Consider the following 10,454-nt stretch of genomic DNA (forward strand, 5'->3'; position numbering starts at 1 on the left):
ATGTTGGTTGATGGCCTCGAAACTGCGCGAGTGCTGAATGTGTCAGCACAACAGGAATTCGTTCTAGTGGAATCGGAAGAAAAACGTGCTGCCGTGAGCCAAGATGGAATGTAGGATGCGGTGAATTTTTAGGGAAACCGCTTCTTGACTTGAAGCAACGAAAGGAAAAAGGTATGCAATCTTGTTCGAGACAAGAATATAGAAATTGATGAAAAGAACTAAATGCGGTATCGCCAATGTTGCCAGCGCACCGATATTGTTACCACACGTCTAATGCATAGAGAAATTATCATTGACAGTGCCTTGAAACAAATTTTAGAGCGTGCAATGTTTAACACTTATCACATTTGGCACAATGAAAGCCTTGAGGTCAGCGCGTCTCCCCCATGGAGCGTTGGCTCTTTAGCAAGGCCTTGGGGCTGTCATTTGAATGGCATGGAGACATGGTCCTGTGAAGGCATGCATTGCATGTGGGCACCTATTGCTGTGTCCACAGATGGCAATTGCCTTTACAGTTGCAGCTGGAAATGATGCGGCCGGTTGCAAGTTCCTAAACTTAACAGCTCCCGGTTGAGACTGTTTGTCCATCCCTTCTCGTTCCAGTCTCGGGGGGTTTTTAGTCAAATGTTTAACAGCTCTATCACATGTGCGTCGTGGTTTTGACGTGTTGCAGGCTGCAGCCCTTCGTCTTGGAACTTGGCACAGCGACGGTGCTCTCGTACAATTAGAATCCAGAGAAAGTTCAGGGTTATAGAAAACATTGCTACACATAGGACAAAGGGTTTTATTTAGAATTTTCTGAGAACAACTTCGCGACACCAGACCACGTGTTTGGTCTTGGTTATGAGTCGAGCTGGTTTCTGGTTGTTTTTTGCACCATATCAATAGATGGTCAATGTTCTTTCGGAAAGCAGTCTGGTAACCAGGTAAAATGAAAGATAAATGCTTGTTGCTTTGCCATTGCTTTCGGCATAGTACAAGGGAGGAGTAGAATGGTCAGAAAAAATAACTTGTTTTATTTACACGAAAGAAAAAAAAATACATTTCAGCAGTTATTGCACATCATCGAGTTTCATAGCATCCCAGTGGAGACTCTGCTTTGGCGGCAAAAAGTGTCCAGTCACAGGCGTTTAAAGAACGGATTGGGCGAGCCCCCTGAACCAGTTCTTGAAAAGTGACGTTCTCGAAGAGGACGTCTTCAGGAGGAGGAGAGTCTTCAATCTAGGACAAGGCACGATAGATGTCCTGCTATTAGTTCAGTTGAGTGCCGTAAAGCGACACAACTTTTCTTAGTCATTTGGCAATGCCTAACTTTTGTACAAGTTCACACTCAGCTTGGAAAAGATAGCATAGAAAACATTGGATCAGTCAAAAACCCATGAAATCACTGGATGTACGGAAGTAAACACAAGTGTGTTTATGCCGCATAACTGAACTATGCACTGCAGCCAGCTGGGAAACATTTACCTGAAACTAACAGCAGCGGCACTGATAAACTTTCTAATGAAGAGCAGCAGCTCGTGTTCTATTGAAGCTTTCTGGAAACCTCCACTAACTCTTCAGGTAACAATGTGAGCTTTCAGTCGATGTGAGTACTGTCGAGGGCAGAGTTTCAGTTTGCTTCTGCTGTGTGATGGGCCCCACAAGCTTTTCTTTGTGATGCCCGATGGAATAATTGAGAAAGTCAGCATTGCACTTTTCTGCTTACGCGAAGGGCAGTGCAGGCGCAATGTTTCTCGTCAAGGAGCGTCTCCTGAAACATCCAGTCGGTCAGCAACCGCCCGTCGAAGTACAACTTGGTGTCCTTGGTGAGGGAGCCTACACTGACCTCTGGTGTCTCGCAGACAAAGTTGAGCCGCTGGAGGTCAATGCCGAGGCCGACCCCTTCCGCCTTGACAAAGCTCTCCTTCAGCGACTGCAACGTAGGAGACGGCACAACTCGGCACTGGTATACTGCCTTTCACCTTGCGGTGAACTGTAGTAGACGCGACAAGCCACCCAAGCGAATCCCATGCTACGAGAGTGTCGCGTTTGCATTTCTTCTCATTGGCCCAGGACCCCAACATGTTTTACAAACATGATAAATGATCTGACCTTGGATGTTGCTCTGTGTAGCTAGACGAGCCTCATAATGTGGGACGGCTACAAAGCCTCTTGTTTCAATTGGCCGAGTTAGTCTTCCTCAATCTGTCTAGACTTGTATGGCAAACACGGGCAACATGGAGTGGAAAAGGACATGCGCTTGTCCTTGTTTACTCCTGTGTTTGTGCACAAAAGTTTACTCAGTAAATGAACACACTAGCCCAACTGCAAGTCTTGCTAACCTTCTAACTGTCTGGAGGCGTCGACTGAAAGCATTGGAGCAGAAAAAAAGGCAACGAACCCAAAGTCTGTAGAATCGACGCAGGAGGTCACGTTCCGTGCCTGGACCTTCAATGAACCTCCATTCACCTGGAGTGAACTGACGCCGCATGAGAGAGAAGAATTCGCCGACTGTCTTTCCACCTAGTGAAAGGGAAAAAGAAATAGCCTGTCTTTATCATTTTGACTAACTAGGAAAGCGCAGAATGAGTCATGCATGCATTATGCAAGTTATAATTCGTTATCCTTAGATGTGGGATGTTTATGTGGTTTTGGACGTGTTGCAAGCATGATGCAATCATGTACGCTCTGGGTTTATCAAAATGACCACATTAAGTAAGTTTATTCCGGACCTGTGACGTCATGAGGTTACATGGAGAGGGAGCTATGCTTTGTTATTCGAAAGCCAGCTGTGCAGAGACAGTTGCATACTACTGCAGGCTCTCTCGAGTAATACACCTAACGGCACAGAGCAAAGGTATCGAGTTGTCGATCACACTTGGGTTAATGCCGCTAATTATGATCATTTAATTAGTTATGACTATGTATGCTTTGTGTGCTTGTATATTGCCTGCAACGGGCTAGGTATACTTTATGTTGCCTTAGCCGGCGTGTAACAACGTTCTTCGCGTGAGAACCAAACCAAGAGCACATTCTGTGCTAAAAAGGAAAAATAGAGATACCACGGATATTTTGGGAGTTTTCAAGTGAGGTAAACATCGTCTTGCACCAGTACTTCTACCCGACAGCGATGATTCCTACAGGTTATTTACCCGAATATTCGATCTTCATGACATCGACGCCCACCTTGGAGTAGTGGTCCGCGGCCAGCACACTAAAGTCTCCCTGATGTGAAACATTGAAGTCGAACGGCATATGCTCCTGGATGTCAGGATCCTCGACTACGGGACGGTTGTTTTCAGTCCTGCCCAATCTCAGCGCTTCGTACGGAATTTCCAGGCATTCCGAGATGCACTTTCGCAGCAGAAGGCGCCCGATCTGAAACGTGAAGCGCAGCACGCGTTGGAAGGAACAAATTTACTACGTCTTTTTTTCTTACAAAGTTGTCATCACCGACCATGGACGATTTGGCGTCTTTGGAGTAGACGAACTTGTCGATTCGGCACTTCTCTTCCGACTGAACGCAGCGGGTAGCGAAAAGCCACTCTTCCTGAGTCGGTTTCCAGGCCATGAAGTTGAACGCCCATCTCACTGATTTTCCGTTCATAATTTCTTAGAGACCACTCTAACCTAGCGCCAAACGAGGTCGTGAAAAACCGCCATTGTTGACACGGCCTGACTTCTGACTAGGATTATTTAGACAGAGTCACTCGTAGACGGATAGATTAGGGTAAACTAGGTCCGATAAACTAGCGCAACTAAAGGCACGGGGGTCACTTTTGCCCGGTGAGCGGGATAGCAGTTTTTTGCTCCAAGCTCTTCTGCCTCGTTGTGGCAGCGAGTTACTCGAATTCACCCTTTTATTATTTTACTTCAAACAAAGTTTAACTCATGACGTCAGGAGATATTTTATGCCCAAAACGAGTTGAGTGCAGGGTGGGGGTCATATACGTAGAAGTAGCGAACGCATCACAGTAACGATGACGTCAAATTTAGCTCCTTCTAAAGCGCTGACGGCTTTATAAACACAAACTGCAGCTATATTATGAAGTTATCTAGTATTATAAAAAAAAGAGAGTAAAGTAAAGTGCTGTTTTAATGCAAACAAAGTATAAATTAAGTATATATGTAACACATTAGACTCTGTACTTTGATTCTTTGGTGCAGGTCACTGCGGAGGAGACACAGCACGTGTCGAGTGGGTTCCTTTTTTCCAACATTTTAGAGGCAATGCTCAGGCCTCTCCTCATTATAACGACCTAATCTTTCGCCTTTTACTAAAGATTACCGTGGGGAGGGGCACTCCAATGAGCCTATAGGCCAATTTTTGGAAGGCCACTACCGTTTGGTAGAGGCCTAATATTGAAATCTAAAGGAAGAACTCGCGCACATCATACCAATACTAGCAATGCAGTATGAGTATGAGAGTTGCTGGTAGTTCCGATGTGCTGCTGGCGACTTCGGTTAGAAATGTATCACATTAAAGGCGGGAACACATTTGCGAAAAAACGAACCGAAAATCGGAGAGAAATCGGAGGCTGCGAAAATCGTAGCTTGCGATTTTCGGAAGACGAGCCACATGAGGTGGAATGCGCGGCGCGGAAATCGCAATGCACTGCGGTTTTCGTGCTCCGACTTCAGGAGGCTGCGCGGTACTCTGACGAACTGGCGTCCCATATTTCGCGCCTCTTAAAAACTTCAGCTATTAAAACCTCGTTGAATGCCACGCGAGCCTTTGTACCACCATCCTTTGATAAAGACAGAAGGGGTTTTCTACGAAGGTTGAGACGAGAACGCAGGGATGGCATACGATGTTGCCTGCGCGCTGCTTCCGAAGCTGCGTGAGCCGCCATGTTGCGAGCCGATCGTCTCTTTTCGTTCCGTCCTGTTCCGGGCTTTCGCTCATCGAGCTCCTCCGCCCCGAATTTGGAGGCGCCGTGCGAAAATATCTGGCGCTGCAGATCTTTCGAACCGCTCCCGATTTTCGGAAAAGGGGAGGAGCCTAGCTGCCGTGCGATTTTCGTGTGCGGTTTTCGCACAAAATTCGGCTTTTTTTCGCAAATGTGTTCCCGGCTTAACACGTGGCAAGTCCGCGACAACTTTCATTGGCAATGCAGCGGAAGGTACAGGCCCGCGTCCCCTCTCCCATTTTGAGTGTGCGCGGGCTCTCCTCCTCTCCCCGGAAATGGGGGAGGGGACGCGGGCCTGTGCCGCTGTGCCTTCCACTGCATTGCCAAGAAAAGTTGTCGCGTAGTATAGAAAGAAATAAAGAGAGGGGCTACCGGCGTGAGTCAGTTTTCCTTGGCATTATTATATAGTGAGGTCCTGATCGTTGTTTTAGAAGTCGTCCTCGAGGTCGTTCGAGGCGTCGTCCTAGTCGCCGTCCTCTAGGCGTCGTCTAAGCATCGTCCTAGACGTTTTAAAGACAATAGCTTCTCTGGTCCTCCATCTTCATGTGAAGTGAAAAGATTCTACAATCTTTTTTAGGGGCGAAAAGAAGTCTCTCTCCGTTGGTGCATTTGATGCTGGGATGGCATGCACAAACTGTGCTACAAGAATGAGGTCCGGAAACTCGCGCTGGCGCAAGTTCCACCACTCCAGAGGATCAAATTCAGTCTCCTCAATATATATTTGAGGCAAACCTCTGCAGGCTGATTCTACATTCTTTACGTTATGGCCAAAGAACGTTTTCCGCTCTTTCCGTGCCAAACAGGAACACGCTTCCAAAACAACTGATACTTCTGCGTTTTTCACTCTTTCTAGGGACAGCATTTTCGGCGGGTTAGAACATTCTAAAGCGATTTTTGGTGAGAATCCAATCTTTATTAACGTTAAAACAAAAACAACATATACAAAAAAAAATGGTTTTGGGCCGGAGTACAATTCGGTGGGCCCGGGCTTTTGGGTTGGCCCGGCCCGTGCAGTGTTGTAGTACAAATTTGTTCAAATAAGTGGGGCGGAAAATAGAGAACTCCGAAAAAAAAAAAAATCATAATCAAATGAATCATACCTACATTTTGCATACCAGGATACAAACGGGGACATTCTGGAGACGTGGGGAAGTTTGCACCCGGAAAAATCCCCAACTGAACGAAGCCGACGAAGCGGCGAAGCCATGCGCCAAGCGCGAAACTGGCGAAGCCCTGACGATGATGATGATGATGTAGACGTGGCTTCGTTTTTTTGCGTCATGAGTAAAAGCCGAATAGAAAGATGTCGTGTGTCGAAATATTATATTACTTTTAAGAGATAGTGTTCAAGCTGTGAATAAAAGGCATGTGTTGGTTATTTAGCGACTTTATATATTAAATAAAAGCAGCAAAGTCTACGTTCGCAACGGCATCACTGCGGAGTACAGGTCGCACGTGTCGAGTGGGCTCCTTTTTTACGACATTTGTAGAGGAATGCTGAGACCTCTCCTCATGAGGACGACTTAATCTTTTGTTTCTTCCTGAACCTGCTGTCCTCCACAGAAATGTATCGTGTATCATTTAATATTGTCACAATCAATATGTCCGAAGTTTCGCCTTTTACTAAAGATTACCGTGGGGATGACTAGGGGTGTCGCGAACTTTTGTCGAACCAGATTTTTTGGTCGAACTTTCGGGGTTCGGCTGGGTCGAACCGGTTCGACGAACCTTCGAACTTTTCACCAGATTCGACCGGTTCGACTTTGTGGACAGTGTGGCCAGACCTTGATACAAGCATGTCTAGGTTTGGAGAATTTATTTTTTATGCAAAAGGTTATTTCATTGTGTGGACAGCTGCAATTAAAAGAAACTAATTCTATTCACTGAAGAAGTTAATAACTTAAATTTTAGTACTGTATTGACTGAAATAGCCGATCAGCGCTGCACTTAATTCATCTCTTAGCCATTACCATCCAATCCGAAGCTAACTGGCCAGCCTGTCGCGCATGCGCACACGAGTCGAACCTCAATACAAGCATTTTGTTCTTAGCCCGAGACTGAGGCAGGAAAAGAGGAAAGTTTCGAAGTAGAAGAAAAATGAACAGTCGAGGACACGTCTCTAACACAGCTAAAGACAAGTTTATTTGGTCACCTTCTTATATACACTCCACAAACTTCACCACAGCACCTTCCCGATCTCGAAAGCCAAAAGATAACAAAGGTCTCACATCTTTCCACCACAATTGTCAAACGACCTTGACGTTTTCCACAAAGCAATGAACAATAGCTCCCCTCATCCGGAAGACACTTGTGAATCCTTCGCGTACACAGTACACTCTCTCCCTCTACTCTCCGACCCATAATAACAAAGCATCCCGGTAACAGAAGATATCAATCCACGTGATACACAAAGGAAGAAACCACTTACACCTTCACATTCAACAAGCACTTCACAAAACTTTCAAATCCGCAAGAATGATTTTGCGCTGCTGCTAAGCTGTAACGACACATGACTAATGCAGTTGCCCATTGATTTCATTCTCATTGTTTCTTTTACAACCCTTTTGATGTCGTTTAACTCCCTGTGTATTATCTCTGTTTCAGACCAGTGGGGTATACAATTATTACATTCTTGAACATGTTTCGCTATTTCCGAATTGGCAACGTTGTTTTTGACATTCCTTTTGTGTTCAGTCAATCTGTCATTTATACACCTTGACGTCTGCCCCACATATTTAAAGCCACATTCCAGCCCCACATATTTAAAGCCACATTGGCGTCTGCCCCACAAATATGTGGGGCAGACGTCAAGGTGTATAAATGACAGATTGACTGAACACAAAAGGAATGTCAAAAACAACGTTGCCAATTCGGAAATAGCGAAACATGTTCAAGAATGTAATAATTGTATACCCCACTGGTCTGAAACAGAGATAATACACAGGGAGTTAAACGACATCAAAAGGGTTGTAAAAGAAACAATGAGAATGAAATCAATGGGCAACTGCATTAGTCATGTGTCGTTACAGCTTAGCAGCAGCGCAAAATCATTCTTGCGGATTTGAAAGTTTTGTGAAGTGCTTGTTGAATGTGAAGGTGTAAGTGGTTTCTTCCTTTGTGTATCACGTGGATTGATATCTTCTGTTACCGGGATGCTTTGTTATTATGGGTCGGAGAGTAGAGGGAGAGAGTGTACTGTGTACGCGAAGGATTCACAAGTGTCTTCCGGATGAGGGGAGCTATTGTTCATTGCTTTGTGGAAAACGTCAAGGTCGTTTGACAATTGTGGTGGAAAGATGTGAGACCTTTGTTATCTTTTGGCTTTCGAGATCGGGAAGGTGCTGTGGTGAAGTTTGTGGAGTGTATATAAGAAGGTGACCAAATAAACTTGTCTTTAGCTGTGTTAGAGACGTGTCCTCGACTGTTCATTTTTCTTCTACTTCGAAACTTTCCTCTTTTCCTGCCTCAGTCTCGGGCTAAGAACAAAATGGTTAACATCCACCAGCTCGCCTGCGCAATCACTACATTATCTCAATACAAGGTTCGACGAACTTTCCACTAAAAGTTCGAAAACGTCGAACCTGGTCGAACTCGAACCGCGGCCGGTTCGCGACACCCCTAGGGATGACATTTTCCACAGGGGCGCCGCCATCTTGAATTGTCGTCACTTCCAGTATGGGTAGAGGCCTAATATTGAAATCCAAAGAAAGTTTTTGTGTAATCCGTCCCTTCTCGTTTTCTGCCTCAAGTTTAATTAATTTGGTGAATTAATTTACCCCTTGACAATTATGGAGCGAATTACTGGAGAGTCGGATTCTGGATGTTTCGGAAGGTCGATCTAGTGATGGGACGAATCACCGGAGATACGGATTCGGACAGAATCGTAAATATCCGAACTTCCCGCGACGAATATAATCGGGGATTCGTCGCTGGTTGCAGACGGCAGCGTAAACCTTGTCGTTAACCTCGCGAATGCGGTCAGTTGCGTTTTTTTTTTTTTTTTTTTTTTTTTAGGTACTGTTATTGCATATAACCATATTTCGTCTTGTTTATATTAGCGTATGGTATGTACTGTACTGTTAATCTAAACCCTGGCACGCGCCCAGGTCCAGCTGAGCCGATCGGTGTGGTTGACGTAGGCCTAACCAATGCACGGTCTCGGTTTCTGGGCGGTTTTGCGTTGATCGATAAATGTAGTGAAATGCTGTGTATTATACATAATGTGGCGCAACGCATAATAAATATATTCAGGCAAGGAAAAGATTAGTCTCCTTCTCTAGGGCTGCGTATGTCTGTACCTGTAAGGCGCGAGAGGCCTTACAGGGGGTCCCCTTACAGGTATTGCTCGTCACAACTTCGACCGCGCATTGGCACCGGTGGCAAAGAAAAAACGTTGCACTGTCATTTCTCCGTTCTCGGCAGCAAGTTTTGTATACGTGAACTTTATTTGATGAAAAAGAAACGCAACAAAGGGGTGTCCAACGCAACTTTATTGTTCGGAAACAAACATTGTAACTAAATCGGATATCATTAACCAGAAAGGTACAAACGCAGTACAGGAGACTGTAATAGTATGGCGCAAGGAGTTTCAGGTTGTTTCCGTTCTGATAACAATACCTCAGTGGACACACTATGAAGATAATCGAATCGAAATTACTCACTTGTGTGCCACTATGACCGTAATTATGGGCACGAAATGTGTTTGTACCGAACAGCATGTACGGCATAGATCTCTCGCGGCGATGAAAACATGCACTTGTATTTCCACGAGCACCAAGCTTGCCTATTTTGGTTGTAATCCGGAACCAAAACCAATTTTCCCGCGATACCGTTCTCGACCAACATCCAAAATAGTATAAACAAAGTGGAACATTTTATTTATTACTACGATATATTACAACATTATTTTGTGCACTTTGTAGAATTTAGTAAATTTAATATCACGAAAAGTTGAAGCACTCATCAACATGATATGGCAAGCTCCTACGAAGCAGAGTAGCGCAATCCTTTGATCCGCGTGTGTCGCCGACAACATGGCCGACAGAGCGGCTCGGCGCGAGTCACGTGGTACTCAGGGTTCCAGGAGGCGGCCCGCCCTATGGGAGAATACATGGAGATCGACTCAACACGGCTGATTAAAAAATAAACGCCGTTCACACTTTTCGAAACTAGTCTGTCGTGAAGTTGGTAAAGCGATAAACACTTTATCAAAGTTTTAATAATATTGAATGCGTGTGAAAATTTTGCGAAGGCAATTTTCAAAGCAATGGCGTTTGAAGCAGACGATTTTTTGACGCAGCGGAGATGGACTTTATAGATTGGCCGGAGCGGGTCACGTGAACGGTGTGACGTCGCCGCGTCGTCTGCTGCATGATGGTGCTTAGGCAATTTAAAAAAAAAAATTAAGTTACTTCATGGCGCACAACTTAGCGCAAATTATTGTAAACTACTATTGTTGTTCCATAGATCACCAAAATAATAAGGAAGCAGCGATTTACTCCCGTTCCCCATGCATTTGTGGTTGGAGTTGGAACCCCCGGGCGTTCGCCGCTAGTCGCCGAG

At 45.2% G+C, this 10,454-nt stretch overlaps 1 protein-coding gene and 1 non-coding gene across 7 annotated transcripts; one reads left to right on the forward strand and one right to left on the reverse strand.

Moving 5' to 3' along the window:
- Positions 1 to 995: 995 nt before the first annotated feature.
- Positions 996 to 3,864, reverse strand: LOC8033688 (L-aminoadipate-semialdehyde dehydrogenase-phosphopantetheinyl transferase). Of its 6 annotated transcripts, none has more exons than XM_029970573.3 (6): positions 3,422 to 3,715; positions 3,135 to 3,360; positions 2,384 to 2,505; positions 1,829 to 1,915; positions 1,709 to 1,753; positions 996 to 1,221 (listed from the first exon to the last, which is right to left on the reverse strand). In XM_029970573.3, the coding sequence occupies exons 1-6, from the start codon at positions 3,587 to 3,589 to the stop codon at positions 1,063 to 1,065; spliced, it is 807 nt and encodes a 268-aa protein (XP_029826433.2). In that variant the 5' UTR covers positions 3,590 to 3,715; the 3' UTR covers positions 996 to 1,062. The 6 variants fall into 6 exon arrangements, with proteins under 6 accessions (XP_029826433.2, XP_040354511.1, XP_002405293.3 ...); XM_040498577.2 differs by having other exon boundaries at positions 3,440 to 3,709; XM_002405249.5 differs by having other exon boundaries at positions 1,709 to 1,915; positions 3,440 to 3,864.
- Positions 3,865 to 4,212: 348 nt separating this feature from the next.
- On the forward strand, positions 4,213 to 4,334 carry LOC115311767. Its single transcript, XR_003917095.2, has one exon. It is a non-coding gene; the product is annotated as a U5 spliceosomal RNA (small nuclear RNA).
- The last annotated feature ends 6,120 nt before the right edge of the window (positions 4,335 to 10,454 follow it).

This window comes from Ixodes scapularis, unplaced genomic scaffold (assembly GCF_016920785.2).
Source record: "Ixodes scapularis isolate PalLabHiFi unplaced genomic scaffold, ASM1692078v2 PGA_scaffold12__126_contigs__length_90152505, whole genome shotgun sequence".
Classification (NCBI taxonomy): Eukaryota; Metazoa; Arthropoda; class Arachnida; order Ixodida; family Ixodidae; genus Ixodes; species Ixodes scapularis.